The 27,683-nt window shown below is 46.8% G+C and overlaps 1 protein-coding gene across 1 annotated transcript; it reads left to right on the top strand.

Annotated features, from left to right (window-relative positions):
* On the top strand, window positions 1–27,683 carry PLEKHD1 (pleckstrin homology and coiled-coil domain containing D1). Its single transcript, XM_050898126.1, has 13 exons — window positions 1–149; window positions 8,811–8,904; window positions 9,839–9,928; window positions 10,446–10,522; window positions 15,365–15,456; window positions 18,306–18,358; window positions 19,619–19,713; window positions 20,644–20,737; window positions 22,070–22,248; window positions 23,003–23,135; window positions 24,346–24,490; window positions 26,474–26,623; window positions 27,225–27,683. The coding sequence occupies exons 1-13, from the start codon at window positions 1–3 to the stop codon at window positions 27,383–27,385; spliced, it is 1,512 nt and encodes a 503-aa protein (XP_050754083.1). The 3' UTR covers window positions 27,386–27,683.

Genomic DNA, 27,683 nt, shown 5'->3' with positions numbered 1-27,683 from the left:
ATGTTCGCTTCAAAATCCAGTTCCGTATCCCCTTCTCCATCCATGGAGCAGGCAGATTCAGATGCTCTGGACATCAGCACCAAAGTACAGCTGTATGGCGTGCTCTGGAAGAGACCCTTTGGGAGGCAGTCGGCCAAATGGTCCAGGAGGTAAGCCACGGTCGCTGAGGGATGCTCAGGTGAAATACAAAGCCTAAGGGTGCTGGGGTAAGTTAGAGCCTGAGTGCTTGGCTTTTCAAGTGCAGCTAGCCAGGCAGAGACTAGGGATGAAACTTTGGGCATAGCTTCCCTGCTGTTCTGAATCTGCTTTACACACATGGCACCCCATTGTGCTTTCTTCTTTATCCGCCCAGACCCTGTGCTACGTGCACTTCAGGATGGGAATAGGGACTAGCTGCCTCCTCTGGATAATTATCCTATGATCATTTCATGAAAGAGGAAGAGTCGGCTCATATGTTTTGCCCCCAGACTGCTTGACTTCGTTCATTAGCGCTTGTTAAAGCTCTTTGAGTCCTTCGGGTATGAGATGGCTAGGCTGAACTGACTGTGCATGTGGGACTGTGTGTGCGTATGGTCTGCAGGGGTTTGTGGACCAGCATCAGTACTGCTGTGCTGCGTGACTGTGATGGCATGCTTGGAACAGCAAATGCAGACTCTCTTCCCTGGGGGGAAGGTGGCTCTGAATTCTCTCCCATCTGGTGCTAGGGAGTTGTAAGCTGCTGTGTGTTGTGTATCAGCAGCCAGGAAGTTTGGAGCTGGAAAGCATTTGCTCTAACTTTTACCAAGGATGGAAGTATGTTCTATAATACTGAAGTGGTGGGTCAGTTTGAGGTTTAAAGTTGCTGTAGTTTCTTTACGCGAATCGCTGAACCTCACAGGAGAGTTTTGTGCTGGTTGTCAAATGATGAGACACGACTGTTTATGGATGGGTACTTGCACAGAAACATGGTACAGCTCTATCTCATTGCTCACTGGGAGTACATGATCCAATGGATTAAACCTTCCAGCACTCTCAGATGGCAGATTAATGTCACTGCTGATAGATGTCATTGGCAAATGATTCAGTTAGAAGACTAGCAGCCAAGAAACTTGCATTTTCACCCTACCACTGCCAGAGATATGTTTTGTGACCCAGGATTTGTTGTCATGATCTGCTAAAGGATAGTGGTACTTACCCGCCTTTAGTAGTTTGATATCTGCAGATGAAAAAGTCTGCCAGAAAAGCAAAGTAATGTTGTTTTCTTCCCCCCCCTCACCTTTCCACTGGGGAAAGGCACAAATGAGTCATTAACAAAAGGCAGCACAGGAAGCCTGAGCTACCTCTGGAGCTGAAAGGCAGTTTTGTAGCCTTTGTAGCATAGCGTGTCTCAAGGCTTTTAGGAAGAATACATTAACTTGCACATGAGCAATGTCTGTTGGCTGCCTCTGGTACTGACCTTTCGTGGGTACCTTTTTGCTGCAGTCTGCAGTGTAGATACAACACATCAAATTCATTTTTAAACCCAGCTTTCCCAGTTTTGCTCTGTGTAGTAACCACAGTGCTGTCCAGTCTAAACCTGTGAAGATGACATGGCCTGAAAAATAGTTAAATGTTGCTTGGGAAGCAGTTTTGTGTTGGTAACCATCTTTGACCTGTATGCAGGTTTTATTCTGTCTGTCATCCTCCCCGCCTTCCCCCCCCCCAAAAAAAAACCCCAATGGCCATGGCCGTTTTTCACCCAGGAGAGAATTTGTGCTGATGCTCCCTACTCAGCTCCCAAACATTGATATTTAAATGAATTATGTCTGGAAACTAATGTGACTGTGTTATGGAACAGAAGCGGACACAATAACGGAGGGAAAGGTAATTTGCCACGGAGGAGGTATTCTTAAAAGGCTTTCTTCTTCCTAATCAAAATTTCTTGCAGGCAAATAGCCCATCTCTTCTCTCTGTTATTATTTATTTACTGCTGTTCTGTTCCTAGAAGTCACCCCCATCTTCAGCAAGTGGTAAATATTTTAGTGATAGCAGGTGGGCAAAGATGGGGAGGTGACCGTGGGGCAGGGATGATGTGGAAGGTTAGCTGCAAGCACGGCAGCTGAGGGTCCTGGGGGACCAGAGACAGGTCAGTGGGAGATGAACACAGGGAATCTGTAGGGTTTGGACGGAAGGGGTTTCCGGAGTAAAAAGACTGGAACAGAAGGAATGATAAGTTTTTTTTTATCACAGGAGAGATTTGCTTTAAAGTAAAAAATTTTGCATGTTATAAGTCAGTCATTATGAGGGGATAAGGAGAAATTCATCCATTCTCCCCACCTACCCCCCATGCCCAGCAAGACACAGCTGGTCAAGTGCATTATTTTATGAAAAGGAGAAGAGATGTTTCCTACTCCAGTTAAATTAAGAGAAAAAAATTGACTATTGCTAGATACAGTTGAGGATCTGATCTCTGAGCAATGTAGATTTTGTCCTGAAATCTTGGACTGGACAATAGTACTACTCCCTGTCCAGAGGAAAGTCTTTCCAAGCTACAGGAGATAAACCAGCATGTAACGGGAGGATTGATCACATCAGGCCATCAGCCATGGAGATGCGTCTGCGTGGCTGTTGAGATCCATGATACTTACTGGCTTGATCCCATTCATTTGGCTGTAGCAACAGCGCTGCTAGAGACACTGAGAAGAAAAGCAAGTGTTTAAGGGAAGGATGGAGGCTGACTGGGTAATGGATCAAGGCAAAAAGTCCAGGCATGGTGTCCAGTGCTTTGGCGACTGAAATCCCAGGTTTGGGGATTTCGCAGCAGTAGAGGTTATGCAGGGAGCAGGGAGGGATAGCAGAGCCTTGTTTTAGTCAGGGCTGGCATCTGATGGCACCTGTGAGGACAGCAAGACTTGACATGAGGCAGTTGTCTGGCGCACTTTCTGTCCTTTCCCTTGCCCACACAATGGTCTGTGCCGCAGCCTAAGCACTTGTGTGCTGCCTCAGGTACTGACCGAGAGTGGGCTGGGTGCTTCTGGCACTGGACCAACGTGGCTGTGTTTATCTGCCAGGGCTGACATCTGAGCACGTTGCCTTTCAGAGCTTTATTTTGAAATGCCATTAGCAGCATCCTAGCTCCTGTCTCTCCAAGAGAAGAAGTTCTATTCCTAATGTGAATTTTCTTTCCTTGTAAAGTAATATCCTTCCAAGAGAGATGCAACCATCTTCTGACTTTACTGGTGCTTTTGACCAGTCTAAGCTTGGGTCACTGCTGGAGTGGCTTTGGAAAGTCATATTCTCAGCCCTTGACTTATGGTGCTCCTCTTCACACCAAACTGCACCCCATTCTTCCTTCCAATTAACAACAAGCAGTTTAGACTCTTCACTACTACAAAAGTTGTACTGGTAACGGCATCAGCCTGGCATGGAGTCTGGAATGAAATGCACAAGGTACATACCTGCCCTGGATGTGGCATGAATGTAGCAAACGTAGCTTTGCAGGTAGTTAGTGACACATCCTTCTCTACTGTGAATACTCCCAGACCCATATAGAAATGTCAGGCTCTAAGCTGACTGTCACCATTCAGGTGTGAGACTTTGGGGCTAAGGGGTACAGTTCCAGGAGGGCATCTGCTCAGTGGTCAACCAGAGTCAGAAAAGCAAGGTGGAACATGAGGAATTGAAAAGAGTAGAGAACAAAACATGCTTATACCTCTGAGTAAATCCATCAGAGATGCCAGGTTGCTGCTGGAAGGAGGGAAACACAGCACAGTTGAGAGAGAAATGTTATCTTCTCTTGGACCAGTCATGGCTGTGGCACCGCAAAGCACGCACGTAACCTTGTTTTCCAGCAGAGTGGCTACCAACAGTCACTGGATGCGGTCACAGGACAGAGGGAAAGGGTAATTGTTTAGGACTGTTTTCTGCTCTAAAAAAACTAGAAAGCACGCAGCTGCAGAGCAGTGTGTGTGCGTGCAGCACAGGGGCAGCAGGAGCTGCCAAGGCAGCAGGGCTGTGAGTCAAGCAGACCATGTGCTTCCTTCTCGTCCTTGTAAACTTCCCACTTGGCTGGTTGCTGTCAGGAAGCATCCACCTCTTCCCGCTCTCTGCCCAGCTGGGCACTGCTCCAGCTGCCAGGGCAGGAGGCAGGCAGGAAAGCCTGGAGCTGTCAGGAGAGGAAGAGTGAGGGACAGGTACTGCAGTCTCTGAGCTGACATGCTGATAAAGATAATTTGCCCATCGTTTTCCTGAGCTCTCCCCTGGGAGAGAGAACTGGGCTGATCTAGTAACAGGGATTCGCTGCCTGTGCTCCTGGACTGGTGCCCAGAAAACCACCATTGGAAGGAAGGACCAGTGAGACTGCTGCAGTTTTATAATGTAAATACTTAACATGGGCCATTGTCACTTCAAAAACTTTTACAAATATTAGCTAGCTAATTAATCTCGTTGGCCCTCTGTGACACAAAGAAAGCACTTTATCCCCAGAGATCGGGTATCTGTACTTGTCCAGGATAGAGCTGTTGTGTCAAATCCTGGCAGATCATGTCTCTGGCTTTACATCCAAGTCACTTGGATTGTTACTGTTCCTCTGCTATCCCAGTTTAATTACACTGCAGTTTCAGTGGTTTCTTAGTGCAGGATCTAGCAACAGGGGCTGGGTGACACAAAGGAATTGAGCATGTGTGAATGGCTCTTGTATTACTTGTGCTGCATGTAGAGTGTGCACGGTTGTACCAAGTCTTCTCACCTCTCTCACCTTTGCTGCAGCTCTCCAGGCTTTTTGAATGCTGCTCTGTTTTTAAAGCTCTTCTTTTTTGGTTTCTTGTTTGTATTTAAAGTCTTCCCCTGTCTTTCCAGCACTCCCTTTTCTTCTGCTGGCACATCTGTGCCTAATTCAGATACGTGTTCAGTGTCTCCAGCCCCTCAGTCCCAGTCCTAACTGGGTGTCTCTCCCCATTCTCCCTTAGCCGTCTTTTCCCTTTCTGCTCTTACTCACCTGGCTGCCGCTTCAGTCTTCAACTTGCTCTTCACTCATGTAACTTTCTCCTCTACTCCTTCACTTCATCCCTCTTTCCATCGTGCTGCATCAATTATCCTTGTATTGTTGTATAGAGACTTTGTCCTGAAAGTCAAAGTTAGTGGTGATCCTGGTTGCTTAGGTGTTGCCTTCCAGGTAAGGGTAGATGAGGGAATATGATCTGAACATAAATACATTATGTCCATCAGCTAACCAGATTTTCAATGTTTTTCCTTCATTATTTGCTATGGAGTTTTGTTGTTGTTATTTTTTAAACTCTTATTTTGTACATTTTCATTCCAAATCCCCACAAATTCTCTCCACATCTGTGAGGTCAGGGATCTAAAAGTTCATTAATCTGCCAGAGGCACATCAGTTCTCAGAGATCTGTGCTATGCTTTGTTCTTGTTTTTGTTTTGGTTTTGTTTTCCACTGGAGCATAATCTATAATATCTATAATATAATTATCAGGAGCACTGAGCAGACAAAAAGTATGTAACAAACAAAAGCCTGGCTTTAAGTGGGAGTTAACATTTAGATTAAAAATCACACATAGTTAAAGACCAGTATCTTCACCTGTCTTGCAAATGTTTCTCAAGGTTGTTCAGACTGAAAAGACTGTTGAAAGCGATGAATAGACTGTCTCAATTTCATGCGGTGTGTTGGTTTTTATTCCTTAGTTTTGTATTTGTGCCCACAGTATATGGTTCACCCTGACCCACTGGAGTAAGTACAGGCCATTGGCCAGGCAGGATTGTTCTTTAAAGATGTTATTTCTGTATTTATTCTGCAGATGAGGTAACATGACCCTCTAAAAAAATCAAGTCCTCATTGAACTAAGCATTAGAGTCATAAAGTGAAGATGCAGCTACTCATAAGAAAACTTTCTTATAATGACAAGAGGTGGAAGGAAAAATGAAACAGGAAGGCACAAGGCTGCTGCTCACAGAAATGATGTGCACAGGAGGAACCAGAAACAAGCCCTGTCTGCTCTGTGGAGGTGTCTCTGATATCTGCCTTGGCCAGGGTCAGCTCCGAGCCTGCTGCAGGGGTCGTGGCTGCCTTTGCCATTAATGCAAATATGTCTGAAAATACCAATCCTTGTTTCACACAGAGGTGAGACCTTGGTGAATCCACTCTATCGGTAATGTGTCCCACAGAGATGTGCCTAATGCATCTGCTAAACGGGCCGGTGTCTCAAAGTTGTGCGAGCAGTTCAGCCTCCCACCTTCTCTGGGATGCTCCTTCACATCCCTGCCTACTGTCATGAAGAAATGGTTCTGATCCCTGATCTGTGATGCTGGCAAGAGATTTAGGATGGAGATTCCCATCACAGGGAAAGCAAGTTGTGCCCCATGGACAGTCCATCTCCCTGTCCATCTTAGGCACCTCTTACAGTTGTACAGAGAGAGTATGGACAGCCACCACAGGTGGGGTCACGCATTGCTTTCTCAGCTGAGGGGATGTTAGATGCAGCTCCTCTGGGAGGTGCACTGGGACACAAGCTCGGGCTGGAAGGGAGATGGTCCCCTGGGTGGAAGGTGAATAGTAATTGCTCCTACTCAGATAACTTGCTGGACAAGCTACACTGTGAATGAGCACCTTTTCGGTCCTCTACCAATTAAATGAGCTCGGTGCAGAAGAGTGATTTTTGCACTGAGTTGTGCTGTTCTGCTGAGAGACATTTTGCCAGGCTGTGGTCAGGAACAAGAGGTGAGGTTAGGCAGTCAACCATGATGTTCCTGGAGTATCAAATGAGAAGACAGTGTCCTGCTGAGGAAGCAAGCTGGCTGCTTCTCCCCACCTCTGATGTCAACATGAACAGGTATAGATGAGTGGGCAAGGAGAAGAAGAAATTTGGGGCACAATAATTGCTGCTGGTGTTTGTATGTTCTGAAGATTTCTGGATGTAAATATGCACATGTTCAATGACTGTCACTTTTAAACATTTTGGAGCAGGCGCACAGTAGGTCCAGAGCTTGAGCTTGCTGCAGGCATTCAGAAGTTTAGCTTTGTTCTGTGTTTTTCGGTCCCTCTGTGAGCCCATGGCTCATGTTTCTGTGCCATGTGGCAATTTCATCTGTCTTGCCAGAGCCACAGCAGAAGAGCAAGAGACAGGAGCTGGTGGAAGCGGTAAAGCTTTCCCCTGAGTATAATGATGATAATTATTATTAATAATATATTATATTATAATGATATACATTATTTTATTATTATAATGATAATTCTCCACCAGCTTCGACTTCTTTCTTTAGCTTTAGGAACTAAACTGGTACCAAATTGCTATGCTCATCTGTACTGGAGGCAGCGTTCGGCTCCATCTAACAGGACCTCTGCTTCAGGAGAGGACTGGGGTGGGATGGGCACGTGGAGGTATTAGAATTGCTCTTGTGGATCAGACCTCTTGCCCCATAGCCCATTGCTAATGGTGGCTTCAGAGGAAGGTGCAGGAATCCCCAGGCTGCTCAACTGGAAAGCCCTGCCCAGAGAAGTCTCTTCCTGATCCCTCTCAGTGGAGGCTTTCTGCCCAGAAGCAGGAGGGTTTCCTGGGGATGTTCTCATTATTCACAAAACTGCCTTATCCTTTCCAGATTCCTCATGAGCACTTGTCCTCAGGACCACATGAAAGTGATTTACGCAGCAGTGTTTTGTGCAGTGTAAAAAGGCATTCTTTATTAATTTTCAGCTTATTGCCTTTCACTTTCTTTCCAAATCCTTCTTTTCTCATATCAGGAAATGTGTACAGAACAGTGCAACACATTTTCTTTGTCATTTACTCTTTTGAAACCTCCCTACTAAGCTCATCCCCATTTTTTCAGCTGCTCTTCAGCATTTTTGAGTGCTGCAGAGATTTAGACTGAATTTAAGCTAAGTCAGGTACCTCTCCCCTGTACCACTGCCTGCAGAGTAAATGCAACCTCAATTTTCAAAGAGAAGAGAGACTCTCCCAGGGGCATTTTGAACATCCCAATAAGCTAAAAGCAGCACTCCTTTAATCACAATTTTGAGGACATGCTCCAGTAAATTAGAGGCTTGGTTTACAGAAGCTGTGATATTTTGTGGCTACTATACGGTGTTCATCAGAGCATACCTAAGGCTAACTGAGCAGAACAAGGCATATTTTAATGTGACGCATATGAGAAAAAAAAAATTAATTTCCTTTGTATTTGCAAAGGTCAATGACAGGAGACTTTGCCAGGAGCTCTGCTTAAAAATATCTCTAAAATTTATTTCTGCTCCTGAGTGCTCTCATGGCCAATCTTTTGCCTCAAGAGTCACTTGGGGATGCTAGCCTGTGACTCTCCCTGCCATGTGACTCGGTGTTACAGTGGAAACACTTCCCTTCTGGCTTACGCCGAGTTGGGAGGAAAGAGCGTGGCAAGGAGTAGACTGCAGAAATAAGCTTTTAGTTGCTCTTAGCCCATGTGAGAGAGACCCTTAAAAAAAAGAGCAGCTCTCTCCCAATAGGTTGAATCCAACACGTGGGCTAGATAGAGTGCGCACAGGTCAAGATGTCAAAGGGCTTTGGCTGTGCTACTGTCTTGGACACAGACCGCCATCCCATTCCCCTGTGAGTCAATGGTGCTACGGTTTGCCTTCAGCACTGGTGTGTGCACACTGTAGTAAACTGCAAGCACAAAGCACTTGAACTGGGCACTTAGTGTTAAGCACTAGCTCTTGGCTATGAGCAGAAGTGAGGCACCTCACCTGAGGCTTAGATGGGAATAGCAAAATCTTCTGCTCAGAAAGCAGCTTTAGTTAGGTGGAGGTTTTCTTGTGCTGTGAACCACGACCTCTGTTCTAGCAGAATTTATTTCCTTTCTCTGTCTTAAAGGTTCTTCATCATTAAGGAAAGTTTCTTGCTCTACTATGCTGAGAGTGAGAAGAAGAGTTTTGAAAGCAATAAATACTTCAATATCCACCCCAAGGTGAGCATGGGAGAGGGAGTTATTCTGTTTCTAGCTTCCTCCCCTCCACAGGCCCAGGAAGTGAAGAAGAGGTAAGTCACAAACTTCTCACAGATGCAGGGAAGCTTCAAAAAAAGCAAGAATCATGTCAGTACCTCCTCAGGCTCCTTAATGATTCAGCAGGTACATGACTTTAATGTTTTTTTACCTGATAGTAGATGTATTCCCTTGTTTTCATGATCTCCTAATCAACTAATCTTGTGGCTATGAGAACACTGTTGGCAAAGCCAGTGGTGGGCCTAACAGCTTTGGTTGCTGCTTGTTCCTAACCTGTACTTGCACTCATAAGCAGTCACGGCCAGCCCCTGCTAACCCACTTGCCCTCAGCCCCGAGAAGCAGCCCCCATAACTCTGCCGCCCGGAGCTCTCACGGGGAGACTCTGTGCTCTGAGTCTGCTTTTATCCTCTGTAGTCACTGGAGGCTGATGAAACACATGTGCTTCCAAAGGTGCTGATTTCACCTGGCCAGGTTAGGGGCAGCAGGCCACCCGTCCGTCCCCACACAGCACGTGTGGGGTCTTGACCTACTGGTGGTGACTGTAGTGGATCCACAACCTCTCTCATGGTGCCACACTGTGAATCTGCAACATCTGCCCCTATTGGGAGATCACCTCCTCCTTGATAAAAGAGCCCCCACTTCCATGTTCTAGCTAGCAGCCTTCCCTCCAAGCCGAATGCAGGAGAGCCATCTTTACCCTCTTTCAGATACCACTTGGAGGTCTCCTGGTGGTGGTGGGAGTCCCTCTGCTTTTCAGGAACTGTGTGTTGTATTGCCCCTCCTGGGATAGGCAGGGCAGGGGCCCACAAGTGACCAAGGGTGAAATTTCAGCTCCTGGTTAGTTAATAGTTATACTTGATTTTGCTGACTGACTGGAGTGCTCTGGTTTATCCCCAGGGTGTCATACCCCTGGGAGGCTGCATCGTGGAGCCCAAAGAAGAGCCCAGCATGCCTTATGCCATAAAGATCTCTCATGAAGACTTCCATGTAAGTAGACTTCTTTTCTTCTCAAAAAAACCCAGACACCACAAAACATTTTCTTGCTGATGAGCAGAGCTGGACTGGCAGTCTCTCCCACCCCACCAAGGTATGCCTACCCTCTCTGAGCAGACTATCCTGAGAGAGAGGATGGCTTAGCATCCCAAGTCCCCTCAAGGCTTTGCTGCTGCTCCTGCTTTGACAACCAACATGAAAACTTGCTCTTTCTGACAGCAGGTCTTATGATACCAGCAGACAGATATTCAGAAGCCCTAGAGCTCATGTTGCCCTATCATTTTATTCCTACCATGACTGCTTGCCGTGTGCATCTCTTTCCAATCTGTGGTAGGCCTGGGTCATATCTGCTCCCACCTGATGCCTTCCGCGGAGGTGGAAGCCTGCGGTGGGCTCTCCTCCCACCATAGCTGTGCTAGCTGTGTCCAGTTCATGCCCTGAGTGCACAGAGGCGCATAAGGCACGAGCCTCTCTAATCCGGGTTTTTTTCCCCTCCCCTCCCCTCTTCTAGGGTAACATTGTTCTAGCAGCTGAATCAGAGTTTGAGCAGGCTCAGTGGCTGGAGATGCTACAGGAGTCTGGAAAAGTGTAAGCTTCTTTCTATTCCTTATTCTCTTTGATCTGCTCTGTTGATGTGTAAAGAATAAAGAGGAAGAAGCCTGACTAGAAGGACTACGGGGAGGCAGACAAGCTCCCCAAGACTAGCGAGACTTTCAGTTGTCTCCTGGACCCATCCTTTCCCCAAATGAGAATGCTCTAAAACTGACACAAAGCTTCCTGCCTTGGTGTGCAGTGTGGTATGCAGTATGACTTTTTGCTAACAGCCCCAGGCTGTCATCTGTCAAATGCTGATATACCGAGTGGCATCTGCTGTCCCTCTCTCTTGCCTCAGAGAGGTGGGACCTGGGACTGAACAGGAGCTCTCCTGGTCCGTTTTGTGTGGGAAGCAAGGTCCACAGACTTGACAAAGGTGGGGGTCAGAAAAGCTCCCTACACTGCAGATGTATGAATTTGGGGTAACGTAAGAGCAGAACAGGCAAGACACAAAGCTAGTGAGCAGCTGTCCATGTGCCTTTACATCCTGCTGCCGAGCAGGGACCCCACCAGCCCGTCCCGGCTCTCCTGAGCAGTACCGGTCATGCTGAGATGTCAGTAACAGCCCTGAAGTAATTGTGTGACCATGGAGTGTGCATCCCTTCTGCCCAGATCCTAAGGTGCTCAGGCCATGCAGCAGCAGGATTTGGCCTCTCAAGAAGAGTTTAATTCTGAAATGCGGAGGCAGGCTAAATCCCAGGGGAGGAGTGTTAGCAAAGCATTTCCAGCCCACCTACAGGGGTGAGAGGGTTTGACTGCTGTATGTGTACAATATTGAGTTCATAGTCTGCTGAGAATGCTGGAGAGATTTGCAGTTTGTTGGCCACCAGCTCTGCAATCCCTCGGCACCCAGGAGCCTGACAGTACAATGAGCAGCTGTCCTGCAAAACCAGAGCAGGCTCTTTCTAAACCTCAGCAGGTGCAGGAAGAGGTAACACTTAAACAGGGATTTGACTTTCCCAAGCCAGTTAGAAACTTCCAGGATCTGTAGAGCAGAGCCTACTATTCAGCTATGAGGCTTGAAGCAATGAGCACTTTCCTCTGCCCTTCCTGGCTGCATTACAATGCGTGTATGTGGTTTCTTGTGACTGTAGGGACAAAAGCCGCTCTTTCAGGCAAGTTTAACTTGTAATACAAGTGTGTGCATGCATGTGTGCATGGTAAAGGCAGTATCTCAGTTAATTCCAATGCTACGAAGCTGAAAATGTTAATTTGTAATTAATTGGGAGCACACTGTTACGGTCGATCAGCCCAAGCCAAGCTCTGCGCTGCTGCAGTGAGCCTGGCTTTGGTGCTGAAGCGAGCTGTTACTTCCATGGTACTGTATGAACTGCAACACAAAGCTCTCCATTAAAGCTTCATGGGAGCGTAAGCCCCATGGGACACAAGACCCAAGGCAGGGGTCTGTCACCCACTCAGCATGAGCAGGCTTGGCCACTGCAGAGGAGCTGGGACCCAGATTTAGCCCTTGAGTAATTTGGAGTTTTTTGTTTGATAGCACAGGTCTGCACTTGCCTTCACCAATGTTAAACTTAACTATTGCCAAGGGCAATAATTTGAGGGCCAAATTAATCTTTCAGTTGTGTATGGGAGGGAAGAAATGTGGCTGCACAGCTCAGGAGGGGTTCTCACAAGCAAGCCATGTGCAGCTGCTTATTTCACAGAGCCAGCCTTTTCTCTAGTCCTTGCTTCAGTATTCCAGCACTAGTGTTTAAAACAGGAGCTAGATAGTGGGTGCTATCGTACAGCAGGCTACCTGCACCTAGCTGAAAATCTGCCTGAGACACCCCCTTCCCTCCGCTCTCTGCTTCTGTTCTCGCATCAGAGAAGGAGAGTGATGCAGCTCCAGTGCTGGCCTAATCAGTGCTGATGACAGCCTGCATGTGAGGAAAAGCACAGATTATGTGATTTATGTTAGCAGGGTCAGGTTGGGAGCTAAGCAGCAGCCGGAAAGGCACAGCATGGGCCAGTAAATTGATCTGCAATGAATAGGAAAGCTAAAAGGACACAGCTGAAATCTTCTAGGCAACCTGTTTTAGTGCCCTGTTGTTCCTAAATGGAGATTGTACTGCCGATGGCACTGCAACACAGTTTATTGTGATCATTCTACAGTCTCCCTCATTATTTTAAACCAACCAAAGAAAAAAACCAAAACCACAACACCCTCAAAAAAACCCTAACTCCATAGACTGAGGTTTTGTTAAATAGGGGAAAGAGGAAAACATGAACCCAGGATGGGAAGCGTCCTCTATCCTCTCTCCTTTGTTTCAGTTTCGTCTGCTGCCTCCTTACATCTGGGGCTGGGTGGGGTGTGTGTGTGTGTGTGTGCCTGTACAAGTGCATATTACCTCCACCATCACAGTCTGCTCAGTGATGCCTTCAGCTCTTCACTCCTTTCCAAGCCTCCTGGTTTGATAGGGAAACTGCTTATTCAACGCGGAGGAGAGCTGATGGTCTCTCCACCCTTCTGTCATGTTGTGGCTTGGACTTATCACACTTGCCAGATCTTGAAAGCTTTTTGGAAATGCACAAAGCCCTGACTCCCAGCTGGCGAGGCTCTCTTCCCACCCAGAGAGGCTTTTGCTGCTGCTACTGGGGGAGAGGGGCACATGTACAGTCTCTATGTCCATAGCAGCTTTCCCTGCACTGGTTAAAAGTAGACTTGGTGGGCAATGGGGGAAAAAACCAGGTAATATAGTACATATGTCCTGTGGGCCATGTAGTGCTAAGTGTCTCCAAAAATTGGTTGTGGATGCTCCCAAGAAAGGTAAAATGCAGGCAAAGCTAGAGAGGTGTTCCCAGTGCTGCAAAAGGATTGAAAAAGACAATGTTTGAGCTGTATAGCAAATGGAGATACTATCCAGCTTTGGGTTGGGTGGTTTTTTTTTCAGAAGTATATTATAAGGGCGCTTTCTACTTGTCCCAAGAGCCTTCCTGACCCTGTGCTTTCCAGCACTTTAAGCCATGTGGCTTTTTCTGATGAAAATTCACTTGGTAAGAAGTACAAAATAAAAAAAGCACTTGCTTGCCCCTCAGCTGAAGTCATAGCCTGTACCTCCCCACTGCTGCCGTTACACATCGGCACTGGTTCCAGCAGATAAAAGGAATAAAAGTTTAAATGCCGCACAGTGACATGGGTGCATCTTCGAAGTTATACAGCAGTGGGTGTAGTAACCTTTGAGTTACAGACAGGGAAACATCTTGTTAGGCTGGGGAAGGGAGGGAGCACTGAAAAAGTGAATCTAATAAACAGACACCTTAAAGGCTACAGCCATTTTGAAACCCTCCAAGTAATCATATGATGAACTCTGTCATCCCCTGCCCCCTTGAGCTGTTTGGTGTTGGTTTCTCTGGGATCAAATTCATCCTGTATCAGAGAACGTTAGTGGAAAAACACATTCACACCCACACGTTCTCACTCAAGATGAAGATGTCTACCTGTGGGCAAAACATCACCTTTTTAATTAGCGTTCTAATTTCCTCTGCACTTCAGAAATATCCTAGATGTTCATTAGCTCGAAAGAAACCCAGCTGTCTGCAAAGAGCACAAGGCAGTGCTTGGGCTGCTGGAGCTGTGAGCTGCCTGGTCCCTGGGGTGATGTGTGTTCAATATATTTGTCTGGCTTTTGTAAGAGACGAAGTACAGGTTGCCTTGAAATTGTTTTATAAGAGGTTGCCAACTTAACGGTTTCCAAAAAGCTACAATTTCAAATGGCTCACAAAGAGGCCTGGTACAGGAAGGCTTACGGGTATTTAATATTAATAAGCTCCCTTGGGATTTAACAAAGATAGCAGAATTTCTGGGCAGCAATTGCTGTTCCTGTATGTGCACCTATATCAATAGATTGGGATGAATTTTACATATATATTTTATGTGTGTAGATACTTTTTTCTAATGGAACATGAATAGAAGTGAGCAGCAAACTCCATTTCTGGTTCTGTTTTTGATTTGTGTGGTGTCCTTGTCCTTGGTATTTAATATCTGTATTAAAGCCTACCCTGTCCATCAACTCAATCAGTAATGGGCATCTGCTCCACAGGCCTTTTTTGCAGCTTTGTTTCATAATGTGTTCAAGAGACCTTGAGATCCTCTGGCCAATGGTCTTACAATAACACAAGGTACTCTTTGAATATGCCTGCTTCCTTTAACTCTCCCTACTTGCCAGCATCTTGTCTGGCTTTTATCTCCAGTTCTTCCCTGTTTTTACAGGGAGAGGCACTTAACTCACAGTGTAGGGCCAGACACCAAATGCTGGTGGCTTACAAGTTTAGCAGAGGAGGGATTGATTGGTTTCAGGATGGATGATGGATACCAGAAAGGCTGAAGATAGAAAGCTGGGGGAAGGAGTCAATAAATGGTTAATGTTTGAAGGGGAAGAGTGGCTATAGCAGCAAAATATGAGAAAGGCTGCAGAAGACAATGTCACAGGCAGATGGGAAGTTAGTTGAGTTAAAAGCTAAAATCTGGTTCTAAAGTGTGTTGGGATCCATTTAATGGGTTCCAGGTACATCCTGTTGCAGTTGGAGGCTGTGCATGTGCTGGGTTGGTCTGGAGACTGAAGACTAAGCTCAGTGTAGAAATCTCCAAAACACTGGAAAAAACATTTGAATAGCAGTGCGGTGTTGACGTACAGCTCCTGTATTAAAAAAAAAAAAAAAAAAAAAAATTACTGAATGTCAGAGAAACTTCTCCAATTCATTTGTGGAGAATCACTGTCCCAACTGATGAGAGTCTGTGTGTTTGAATTCCTTGGTAGATTGCTAGACAGTCTGCTGCCTCGCTCTGTGGGACCCTTAGCTCTCTTACATTGTCTGCTTTGTGTCTGCTCTCCCTAGGACCTGGAAGAATGCCCAGCTAGGAGAAGCCATGATTGAGAGCCTGGAAGCCCAAGGACTGCAGCTGGCCAAGGAGAAACAGGAGTATTTAGGTAGGAAACTCTTACTTCCAAAAGTCATAAACCCCAAAATAGCTATTTTGCTTTTCTGGAGTTGTCAGTGTGGTCAAGCCAAGCAGCTACAGGTTTTTACTGTTGACTTTTACTGAATGAAGTTTTTGAGTAGTCAGCAGCTGAAATTCAGGTTTTGAAGGGCGTCAAAACATGAAAATGTTAAGGTAGGATCTGGACATCTGTGTGGAGCACGAAAGGAAGAACGTGCTTTGGCCAGCATGCTGCAGTCCTGCAGCTCCTGATGGCCGGACTGTACAAATGTTTGCTGTCCCTGAGAAATTTGGATGTGCTGATTTCAGCTGCTCACCAGGTAAACAGCCAATACCTTTGTCTCCCTGAATCACCCAGGATTGGTATTTCTGAGGCTGATCACAGCTTTTCATGCATGAGTTTTCCTCCTCTAGCTGGGTTTTTTGGTCTTACTCGGTCTTTGTCTGCACTTGCTCACACTGTTCATATTGGAAGTGGGAGCATTTACATGGGCTTGTTTGAGGTGTCTAATGGCAGTGGCTAATTTGTCGTTGCTCTCTCCGTGGGCAATGGAGAGAGAGCAGTTGCTCCAGATGAACATAGAATAATTTACGTTGGAATAGTCTTCTGGAGATTATCTAGTCCAATCCCCTACTCAGAAACCAGCCTCTGGATGGCAGTACCTTGGGTGCTCCGACTGCCTTGGGAGGTCCAGCTGCCTCTTCCCCACAGTGCCTATCTCAAGAGCCAAGGGAGAGTAGCCTTCTTAACCCGGATGCCTCCTAAGTTAGAGCGTTCCCCAAGGTGTAACAGCCCTTCTGACCTGGGGGCTGCTGGTCACATGTGTGAGCCCAGTGACTTGTCTGGACAGACATCTGCTTTAAACAAGCTAGCAGCAACTTTGAGTGCTTCAGGTTAGTGATGCCTTGAGCAGGGGCTCGTGGTATCTACCAATCATCAAGCCACTGGAGGAATCCTGAAGAACCTTTTGCATTTCTGCATCCATGCTGATCAGGGGTGATCTCGGTATATGGTCTCACATGTAACAGTGATCATAATTCAAGTATCAAGGCATATTCATTCTGGCCATCTAAGCACCATTCACACCTGTGAGCTGATGGATGGGCTTGTATGTGAGGCAGGCAGGAAGGAGTGGTTCCACACCTGACAAGGGGATAACGGGGAGTGCTGAGAGGCGGACCTGGAGAGACAGGAGGAAAATTAGAAATGGGAAAGTTTTGTCAAAATGTTATTTTGCAGCCACCAGAGCAGACTAAAGAGCCTAAGAGACTAAAGAGGGCCACAGTACGATGAAAGACAAGGTGATGGAGGAATAGAGGAATACACGTTCTGTGGCAAACAGGAGATATTTGGAATATAAAATATATATTTCACTGGGTTCTTTGGTCCGTGACAAGAACATTCAGAGCTGGTCAATTGTCAAAAGAAAGTAACCAACTGTGACAGCAATTATCTATTTATTCCTATATAACTGCTGAGGCTTCTGCCTCATTAGCCTTACCTTCAATGATCTGTGTTCATCCTGTAGTTAAGCTTTGAAGTCAGGCACTGCTCCTGGCAGCAGGTTAAGGCTCTCTGGAGGAAGCAGACACTGCTCTGGGGAATTCCCTGAATCCCCCTGGAGTTACCTTCCACCTGCCCCCCACCCAGCTGGGATCCAGGTTTCTCTCTCGGGCAGGGACTTTGCAGAAGCTCATCAAGGCCTGGACTTGGCCCTCCCAGGAGGGGCAGAAGAGGGAAGGTGGGAGACCCTCTGTGTAACTACAGTGCAGCTGTGCTGGGTCCTGGCAAGGAGGAAGAGGGCGAGAGTGGGAAGGAAAGGCAGCGGTGGTGGTCAGCAGAGCTTTAGTAATATAACACAGTTGCTCTGGTACCAGGAGCCCTGCTGTGGGCAGGAGGCAGAGGTCTGCATTCCTCCTAACTGGTAATCCTGCCAGCAGTAGTAATCTCTTCAGCTCCCCAATACAAAGGAAACCGGTAGCATCCTCCTCACCTGATACGGGGAAGACTTTCATAAAGTGCTACAGTGAATCTGCCCCTGCTCACACGGCAGCCGGGGAGAGCGAGCTAAACCCTAGGCTTAGCTATGAGGAACGTGTTTCTGTCTAGTTTCCTGTAAGCATGACTAAGAGCTGCCTAAGGCAGAGCCTCTGTTTCACGTTAGAGTGCAGCACAATGTAGGTACATCAGGTCACAGTGTAAGGATCAGAGCAGAGTCTCTGGTGGGCATGTGTCCGTCTCAGTAGACAAGAGCAACTGATGTTAAGGGGAACTATTCTTAGCAGCTAAAAGTTTTGTGGCTAAGTTAGGGGATTGATTTCTGGGCTTGGCTGGGGCATCCCAAGGTGACAATAGGGAGCTGGCAGTGATGCCCAGGGGCCTGAAGGAGAGGGTGATGTTCTAGGTGGGTAGGGATGGGGCACTGAGCTGCAGGAGGAGGACTTGACTGCTGCTACACGGTGTGCGACCCTGTGCACCCACTTTACCTTTCTGTGCCTTTGCTTCCTCATGTGTGAAGCAGAGAGAAGACTATTTTCCTGACTCAGCTAGAGGATTGCAAAGGTTAGTTCGTTAATGCTCTTTAAGAACATTGAGAGGAAACCTTAGAAGGAGTCCACAGCAATATGGTTGTTCAGTTTATTAAGTTATTTGGCAGGAGGGAAACTACAGAACATCCCATTAGCGTCATCTCAGCCTCTGGAGCCTCCCAGACAGATACACACAGAGCAATAAGGAATGCTGCATTTTCAAGCTTCAAACAGTGTTTCACGCTCATAAATATCCCCAGGATATAAATTGCTTTTCTCTGCATTTGGCCTTTGTGTGTGTGTTTGCAGATAAGCTAATGGAAGAAACAGAAGAGCTGTGTCTGCAGAGGGAGCAAAAAGAGGTGAGTGTTCATCACAAGCCAGTTTCCTTCAACTTCCATGTGGCAGGACTGGGAAGTTGGGAGTTGTTGGTTTGAAGGCATGTCAGAGTTCAGGGAGGGAGGCTGCAGAGCCAAAAGAGTCTGCAGCCAGCCTCTGAGCCCTGTGGATGAAAAGAAGAATAAGAGCTGTGCCATGGGATGGGTCCTGGAGGTGTATCCCCACTCCCCTTCCTAGGCACTTTCCATGTGATTATGTTCCAGGAGGACCAGGGAGGAAGATCAGATTAAATTCATATATGCTGGGTTGAATCAAAACAAATCTCTGCTCTTACAAAGCCATGCACAGTATTTCCATTGGCCACAAAGAGCAGATGGGGCCAGGTTAATTTGAAGGAGTTTGATGCTGGTGAAGGAATGAATATATAGCTCACTGAGCCGTGGCGGTCTGACCCACTGTGAGCCTGAAGGCTTCAGAGCAATATGTTGGGAAAGCAGCTTGAACCATGTATCTGCACCGTGGAGCAAGAGTCTTATTATGAATTTATCTGGTGTCAGTGCTGTTTGGTGACCTGCCTGGGCCTGCAGCAGGAGTTCTGCCTAGCAGCTAAGGCTGCAAGGGGACCTGACCAGGAGCAGGATCCTCGCTGTACTGTGTCCCTGTCTCCCTCCATCTGCAGTAGGTCTCGGTACAACGGCTTCCTCTAGAGTAGGGGAAGAGACTGCTTCACTGCTTGAGGATAGCCTGTGGTATTCAGTGCTCTTTAAGCATGGTTTTATTAGCACGAAGATAGTGACAGGCTGATTAAACTGTGCAAAGCTGTAACTGTGCAGTTCATGTTTTCCTGTCCCAGCAGGGATGGGAAGCAAGGCTGAGTAGAAATATCACACTTCAGGTGCAGCAGTGCTGCGGCTGTCACATTCCTGTCCAGGCTTTCTGTACCTGCACATGTGGGTGCCTGGAAATGGTACATGCATATGTTGAGTCCAGCTTTCCCAGGGAGCTTTGGACCTTCTGTATATGTGCAGCAGAGCTGATCTGTGCAGGGAGCATGTCTGGGATTTCCAGGTGCCTGGTAACGTGGCTGGGACTTCTGGATGTCTGGAAATCCTCAACCAACCTTCAATCCCTTCTAATTCCCCCTGGACAAAAGTGTGGTGGAATCGGACACCCCGTGGCTCTACATAGCTCAGGTGAAAAGTCCCAGGCATTGTTAACAGGGAAGCCTTTCCTAACTGTAAGCGTGTCAGCAGAGTACATTCCCGTCTTCTCTTTCGGTCCAGGAACTCGAGCGTCTGAACCAGGTCCTGGAAGCAGAGAAGCACCGGTTTGAAGAGGTGGTACGGGAGCTGCGGCTGGAGCAGGAACAGATCAGACGGTAAGGCGGCAAACTGCACAGGGCAGGAAAAGGACACAAACTCCCACACTGGGCAGAAGTGCTGCTGTGGTGGTCAATCAAAACAGTTTGTAAAATCCACCTGTTTTGTGCATATAGGAAGGAGATAAATGCTATATTGACCAAAACAGGAACAGTTGAGATCTGTTTACCTGCATTTGCTATCACTTGTGTGACCAATAGAATACAGCTTAGTTTCATTTTGCATTCAGGGCTCCAGCAACTTCACTTTCAAAGGGCTGGGACATGAGTAAACCCCAGATTAGTCGGGGTAGCATGGCAACGGACAGGTGCTAGAGGATTTCAGAGAGGCAATTAGTTTGATTGACTGACCAGCCATGTGGGCTCCAGACATCTGAATCTGGTTTTCCACCATCAGCTGAATGACACTGGGTGGCTGATGAAGTTGCCTAACCAAGAATAATTTTGTCATTTTAAGAGTTACACTACGCAAAATATGAACAGAAAGGGAAGGATCCAAGTGCTTTGCCCTGAGTGTTGAAAGGGCACATTTTGCCACTGCCTCTTTTTTTCCTTTTCTCTCTCTAAATAACATCTTGGAAAAGCCAGTGTGATTTTGCAAACCATTTTTGTTTTCATAGACCTACATCTGCTTAGATACGACTGCCCTGTCTGAGCTCTCCCAGTTGCAACCGTGGCCCTGCCCTTGCTAGAGAAGCACACTAACAGCTGGTTTTGGTTTGACGATCAGGAGGCACAGTAAAGTTCCTGGACACCCGTAGTGTGTTCAAGGCATGATGCTTCCTGGCAAGCTCCTGACTCTCCAGGGCTGCCTGTACCAACCACCGGTCGCAGGTCCTGCACTAAGAGATCCACAGCCTGCGCAGTCTGAGCGCTGTCTGTGGGGCTAGTGTTCCCCTGCAATAGCTATCACCCTTTTTGCTTCTTTAGGGAGCTAGAGCTCACAGCCCGCTCCCTTAAAGGAGTGGAGGAAGAAAAGAAAGAGTTGCGAAGCCTGACACAGTCCTTACAGAAAACCCTAGAGGTGAGTGACCACTTCTCCCCTCTGAGTGACAGCATTTTGGGAACGATCCATGAGACCTGACCAGGGCTGAAAGCAATGCTGTCCCATGGAATGAATCTAGCATCCGCTAGTGCCGGAGTTAAGTCCTGTGCGGATGAACGGGTTCATTCGGTAGCTGATATGAAGGCCAAAATCCCCTGCAGAGAAGGACTAGAAGTGACTTGGAGCCCAGCAGAACCAACCTTTTCTCAGATGTGATGTAGGACAATAACCATAAGTTGCAGTTTGGGAAGCTCGGGTTGAACACTAGGGAGAGACTTTTCACCAGACAGGTAGGCAGGCAGTGGAAGAGGCTGAGGAACCTCCATCTTGGAAGGTTTTCACAACTCAACTGTAGAAAGCCACAGCTGACCATACCTTGCTGTGTTGACAGACCAGCTCTGAAAAGGAGGCTGCACTAGAGCCTACCAGAGGGTCCCTTCCAGCCAACACGGTTATAAGTCTGTGATAGCTTTCTGATTTTTTTTTTTTTTTTTTTTTTTTAACTGCAGCTCCCTAACTCCTGGTGGAAACTGGAGCAGGAGAGAGGCATTCCTTGCTCACGGAAGGGAGCATGATTCCCAGGGAATCATGTACCACATGGGAATTTAGGAAACAGAGTGTTGATGTATTAAACCCTTTCCTTACTTGGTATCACTCTGATGGATTGGTGGAAAGTGGCTTTTCTAAATATGTATTGTTTGTGAAATTTCCACACAGCAGGCCTTCTGAAGCCTCAATGTCATCCTTAATGTTCCTGTCAGATCCTGCAAGTTTGTCCAAAAATCTGTTGCTGATTTCTTTGAGCTCTTCTCCTTGCCCACAGTCATGGGTATGAAAAAAGAACTGGAAAGCTAGGGAAGGACCATTCATGCCCTAGTTGCACACCGGACCGAACACTTCACAGGAAAACAGCATGAGTTGTCCTATTGCCCCGCAGTTTAGAAGTACCACAGAGGGGATGCCTCTAGTTCACACTGAGGAGCAAGGTGAGGAGGGAAGGCAGGAAAGCTGCCTGCATCAGTGATGCACTAGGGAAGCACAAGGCTCCAGTCCCTGAGCTGGGTCCTTACTAGCATATCATGTCAAAGGAGCCTGCAGGTTCTCGCCCCCTTGCATAGCGAAGGCTATGGTGGAGGCTTGCTTCTCATGAGGCAGGTACGAAATGAAAACCAGATGTTGTTATTCCTGTTTTTAACCTGAATGAGGCATGTGGATGTAAGGATGGAGGGACTCAATAGGGAGGAGCCAGGCAGGAACCGGAGCAGAAATGTTAGACTTGGCTGATACTCACAATCTCTGCCCTTCTTCAAGGAGCTCTCCCTGGAAAAGCAGCAAATGCTGGAGATGCTGGAAGAAAACGAGAGCCAGCTCCCACCTCCAACCAGCCCCAGCAAGGAGCAAAGCCCCGTCTGGGGACTGCACTGCAGCCTGCGACAGATTGAAGAGAAGATGCAGCAACTTCTAGAGGAGAAACTCCTGGCAGAGAAGAGGTGAAGTGGGGGCAGGGGCTGTTATGGTGGTGCCAGAGACAGGGATGTGGGACAAGATGCCATCCAGTGTGAAGAGGGTGGTTGGAAAAGAGGTAGTTTTCCCCCTTGCAGGTGGGAGGCAATCAGAAAGGGTATGGCTAAATATTTCCAGGCTTAAAATTAGGATCACTTCAAAACCATTCCCCTGTTTATCCTGAGACCTGCAGAGAGGCAAGATCCTTTATAATTTCCATTCTTGGGTGCGGTAAAGGGAAGAGGACACTTCTGCCCTGCTCAGGCTTAGTGATGCCAAATGATGTGACTATCTGCTGACTTGCTTTTTGGTTGCCAACACAAGACAAGTCTGGAAGCTTGTCTGGTTCCCGTGGCAGGAGTTCAGGTTATAAACACTTCAGAGGGGACAGAGTGAGGCAGGGCAGCTGAACTCCTTGCTGCCGCTTGGGCCTGCTCCTTTCAAATCAAGACTTAGGCATGTGAATCCATTTGGTGCTCATGGACTTGTCCATAAGAAGTGTTTGGTGCTCCTGGACCTCATCTGGGGGTTGAGAACGTTCCATTCAAGAACTGTCCACCTGGCTTTCTCCAGCAATGCCTGTGTTATTGAAGTGAAACACAGACAGTGCTCCTGTTAGCGCCTCTTTGCTCGGGGCAGCCAGGTAGTTAAGCATGCCCCATCACGATACTGAGCCCTTTCCTTCCTGTGAGTTGTGCTGGGGTGGGAATGGTCGTCTTCCTTCACTGTGCCGTGCACCAGGATGAAGGAGAATGAGGAGCGGTCCCGAGCACTGGAGGAGGAGCGGGAGTTTTACTCTTCCCAGTCACAAGCGCTGCAGAACTCACTCTCGGAGCTGACCGCGGAGAAGCAGCAGACAGAGAGAGACCTCAAGGTATCGCCTGCATATGTCACATATTGCTGTCCCTGGGCCCAGAGTTCTCTCATTTTCCCTTTCAGTTCATCCCCTATCAAGTGGGAGACTTGATTTTATTTTGTTTTCATTTTGTGATCATAAATCTTCATTTGCTATGCTTCATATTATGGTAACACATGAAGTTGCCATGTTGTACCTATGTAGCACTACTATTTGTTTTCTCATTCTGAGGCCTGACTAACCCATTCAGTAAAAGTCTTTTCATTTGCTACTGTGAAAGCATCATCTAAATATGGAGGGAGGAAAAAAAAGTAAGAGAGGAAAGTAGACACAATCAAGAATAAAGATTATTTCAAAGAAATGCTAATACGGACATTGCAGAACTGAGCAGAAATCTTCCCTCCTCACTTGTGCTCAGAGAATCAATCTTAAGATTTGTAAATCTTCAGGAACCTCTGCATGAACCTGGGTTCAAAAGCAGAGGAATGCAGGTGAGGTACCAGCCCTCCTTTGTTATCCCAGTAATGGAAGATACCTTAATCTACGCAAAGGTAATTGGACAAAGTATGCTATTTTATCTTAATCTAAATAATGTAAAGGTTATCCTTATTATTAGCTGTTTGACACTCAACCTCCTTCTACAAATATTTTGTCCAAAAAAAACCCCAATTCTTCTTTTTCCTGCACCTCCAAGATTTGCTTATCCTGTAACCTTCCACTTGGCCAAACTAAAGCTAAATTGACCTAAACTGTATTAGTTATTCTCATCTGCTAAGCTACTACTGATATTATCCTTTATTTCTAACTTTTCTTGTGTTTTGTAACGAAGTACTGTACACTCCTTTGTGGGAATTGACTGCCTTTATCTCAAGTCCATCTCAGCTGGAAAGATGTCCTCCTGTTCCTGCTCAGCTGCAAGTACTTGCATAAGCACAAATTCACGTGTTGAAATACCGTCTTTGATTTCACATGGTTCATACAATGAGAGGGAAGCTGTGAAAATGAAAGTCAGAGTAAAGGAGAATTACCAAAATAATCTGGACTTCAAATTCAGATTCTGTCTTAAGACAAGCGGAACAACTTTTATGTTGCAATATTTCTATTGGTTTTCCTTACTGTTGTCCTTTCATTTTCATCAGCTTGGTGGGTCCCTCACAGACCTTGTGAGTTAGCAGGATGGTGATTGAGACGCAAGCTGTTTTTCAGCAATGCCTATTCTTTTCCTCAGGCTGAGGTGAAGGTGCGCATGGATCTGGAGAAGAGACTGAGAGAAGCTGAGGAGGCATTGCAGAGCTTGGAGCAAGGCTTAAATTCTCTGGATTGCAACAAGGAGAAAGAGGAGAAGATGAAAGCAGATGTCAGCAGTTTGAGAAGTAAGTCAGTCATCCATCCTCCCTACTGATGAACAAGCCCTGAGAGAGGAAATATTTCTACCCATCTACCCATCTTTGTGTCTACCCAGACACAAAAAGAAGTTCCCAAATTAGCAAAGCTGCACATAATGTGCTCTCTCAACTCCTTGTACCTCAACCACACCTCCCTTTTGAGGAGCCAGAATGTGGTGTGCAGGCACTTGGTGTTTTGCCCTCAAAGGAGGACAAAATTATCCCAGCCTTCCCTGTTGGATGCTTTCCAAAATGTCAAAAAGGGAAGCTGTGGCAGAGCTGTAAAGACTGACTAAGTCTGAGTTATAAAGAGTCCTCTAAGTCCCCTCAACATAATCTTTTCTCAGCCTTGGTTATGAAAACATCAGCAGTTTAAGGAGGACCGTGGTTGCTGTAGCAATGTGCTAGTAGGTGACCCAGCAGGTGAAGTCTGGATCCTTACTCAGAGGTGAATCACTGCATCAGCCCAGTGCTGCTGTGCTGAGACGACTGCAGTCCACATGTCAAGTGCAAGACTCAGGTTCCTCACAGCTTACCCCTGTTTCTTTGCGCCCCCCCCCCCTTTTTTTTTTTTTGGTAAGATGGGGCATTACCCTAGCAGCTGGCTTCAGTCAGGTTTGGGAACTGACATTGGCAGCTTCAATTGGCTGAAATCTTGCTTGTTTTCCATCCTCAAGTATAGTGCAGGGGGAGGCTGTTAGGAAGATGCTATATCTGTGCAGTTAAGGCTTCATTTCAGTGAAAGGTGGATGTATTGGGCCAATACAGACAAGTCAAAAAGTCCTGTGGCATTCTGAGCACTGTTACATATATAAATATAAACACATTTATAAATAGTTTTATATGTATACACATATTTATAATTTTTATATATAAATATATGTAAATAAAATAAGTATTACTCAGTTGCTTCTACATCAGATTTCTAAACTGAGACAAAAGGGCATGATTCTGAACTTCATCCCACTGGCTCAGAGCCATGGTAAGAAAACAGAGCTAAAGTGGATGTGTTGAGCTCAGCATTCAACTACAGCTGAGCTACCTGCACAGGGCATAAGTGAGTAATCTCTGACACTGAATGTCTCCTGACACTCATTTCCAATCTTAGATTTTTGGGGGACGTTTTCTTCAAAAGAGTAAAAATGTACTGATGAGCAAAACACTAGAGAAAGTGAGGGACCAGCAATGTTTTCTTTAACGTCAGTCCCAGCACAGATTGCCTTAGTCCTTCCAAGTGATTCCTGCAGCTCTGCCCTGCCCTTTCATGTAAGAGTTGGGGCCCATTAGCATGTGAGCCCTCTGAACAGCAAGGGACCAGCGACAGGCAGGAGGACAGCAAGACTGGAACAGCAGAAGATATGCCGGTTAGACCGTAAGAGAGGAAATGGGCCAGGAAAAGCAGCTTGTGTGGCAGATCGGGACAGAATAACGTTGTCAGAGTTTGGACATGGGGCTTTGCATGGAGCCTGGTATGTATGTATGTGCTAGTATTTGCTATGCTGTTAAGAAATCCCTGGCCACGTATGGCCTGGGTGTGTGTGCCTGTGCCAGTGTTGCCAACACCTCCCTTTCCGCAGTTAGACTTGACTTGTTTTAGAAGTCCTTCAAAGAAAGTGCGATGACCAAGGCTTCAGACCCCTCTGTTGCAAGAGAGTTGAGAAGTTTTATCATAATATCAGAGGCTTTTGACAGTTGAATCATGAGCAGTTGTGGGAATGATTGATGGGGAATGGATGGTTGCAGTTCTTTCTATAATTTGAGTATGCATTTCTTGGGGACTGGAGGTTTTTGTCACTTCGAACTTGTTCATTCTGATATTCTGGAGCTTCATGGATTGTTGTTCGTGAAGATCTAGGGAGGTGTTGAATGTCATTACCTGGCTCAGCCCATCAGCGAGTGCAGTCCCTTGTGACTGGTTCATTACTTGAAGCGTCTCTCCCATCACTGCTCACAGCGGTGTCTTCTCCTCAGAGTTCTTTGAAGAGTGCATCCGCAATGCCGAGCTGGAGGCCAAGATGCCCGTGATCATGAAGAACTCTGTGTACATCCACAAGGCTGCCACTCGTCGCATAAAGAGCTGCCGCTTCCACCGCCGGAGAGCCAGTGCTTCGTGGAATGACTGTAGGTATCGGGCACCTTCTTACTCTGTATCCTGCAGGAGCAGATATGTGCAGATGGGGCTGACAGAGCAGTAAGGTCTGCAAATGTGGTTCATATTTCATATTCCCTAGTAAGTAGAATGGAGCTACAGAGAAACTTGGAGCTTCCTTACCCAGAGAACAGGCACTGAGTCTGCGTACTGATTGCCTGTCTCTTCATGTATGTTGAAAGGTAACTGCTGTGATGGTCCTGGGCCCCTAAAAAAACATGCTCAAAGCTGACCTCATCTGAATGCTTAATCATAGACTGAGGTAGGTTGGAAGGCACACCTGGACATTGTCCAATCCAGTGCTCAGGGTGGCTACTTGCAAGGTTAGATCAGGTTCTACGTAGAACCCCAAATCAGAGGCGGCTGTAAAGAAGAAAAGTGTGTTTCCATGCTGTCAGCATTTTCCTCCTCTGAAAACAGTAAGGTGAAGCTGTTAGAGTGCAATCGTTAGCTCATCCCTTGCCAGGCTCTCAGTCGTGTTGATCGCATGGCTCGTGTGCTCTAGTGAAGCTTTGTCTTCAGTTTGTGTCCCTGACGGAGAATGATGACATTTCTGTGCTGCTCTTGTTTCAGTGAAGCAGTCCCAGTCCTTCATCTTCTCACACGCAGAAGCTGAAAACATTGAGGAGCTGAAAGAAGCAGCCAAAAGACTGAGCCAGGACCAGCACTTCAGGGAAACTCTCTATCAAATCATGAGGTCGCAAAAGGATTCTGCTTCGGGGGACAAAAAGTGACTCTTGTTGAGAGGGGGCTTCTGATCTCAACTTGCCATTCAGCTCCGCAAAAGTTACGCCATCGGGCACTAGGGTCAGAAGGGAGATTTGCCCTTTGGTGGAGAAAGTGGGGGAAAGTTTTGTGTAGGCAATTCCCTCAGTTAGTGGCTTTCCTTTAGTTTGAGCGCTCCCTGTAGCCTGGCAGACCTTCTCTGCTGATCACTCCAGATCTGTTTGCTTCAGCTGCTTATGTGAAGCCACTTTTTGCCAAGATACCATGGTCAGTGTTAAAGTGAACCACAGACCATAGCTTAGGAAG

Source organism: Gymnogyps californianus, chromosome 5, assembly GCF_018139145.2.
Source record: "Gymnogyps californianus isolate 813 chromosome 5, ASM1813914v2, whole genome shotgun sequence".
In the NCBI taxonomy this organism is placed as follows: Eukaryota; Metazoa; Chordata; class Aves; order Accipitriformes; family Cathartidae; genus Gymnogyps; species Gymnogyps californianus.
The sequence above is the reverse complement of the archived record's forward strand: the minus strand, read 5'-3'. Positions and strand labels throughout refer to the sequence as shown.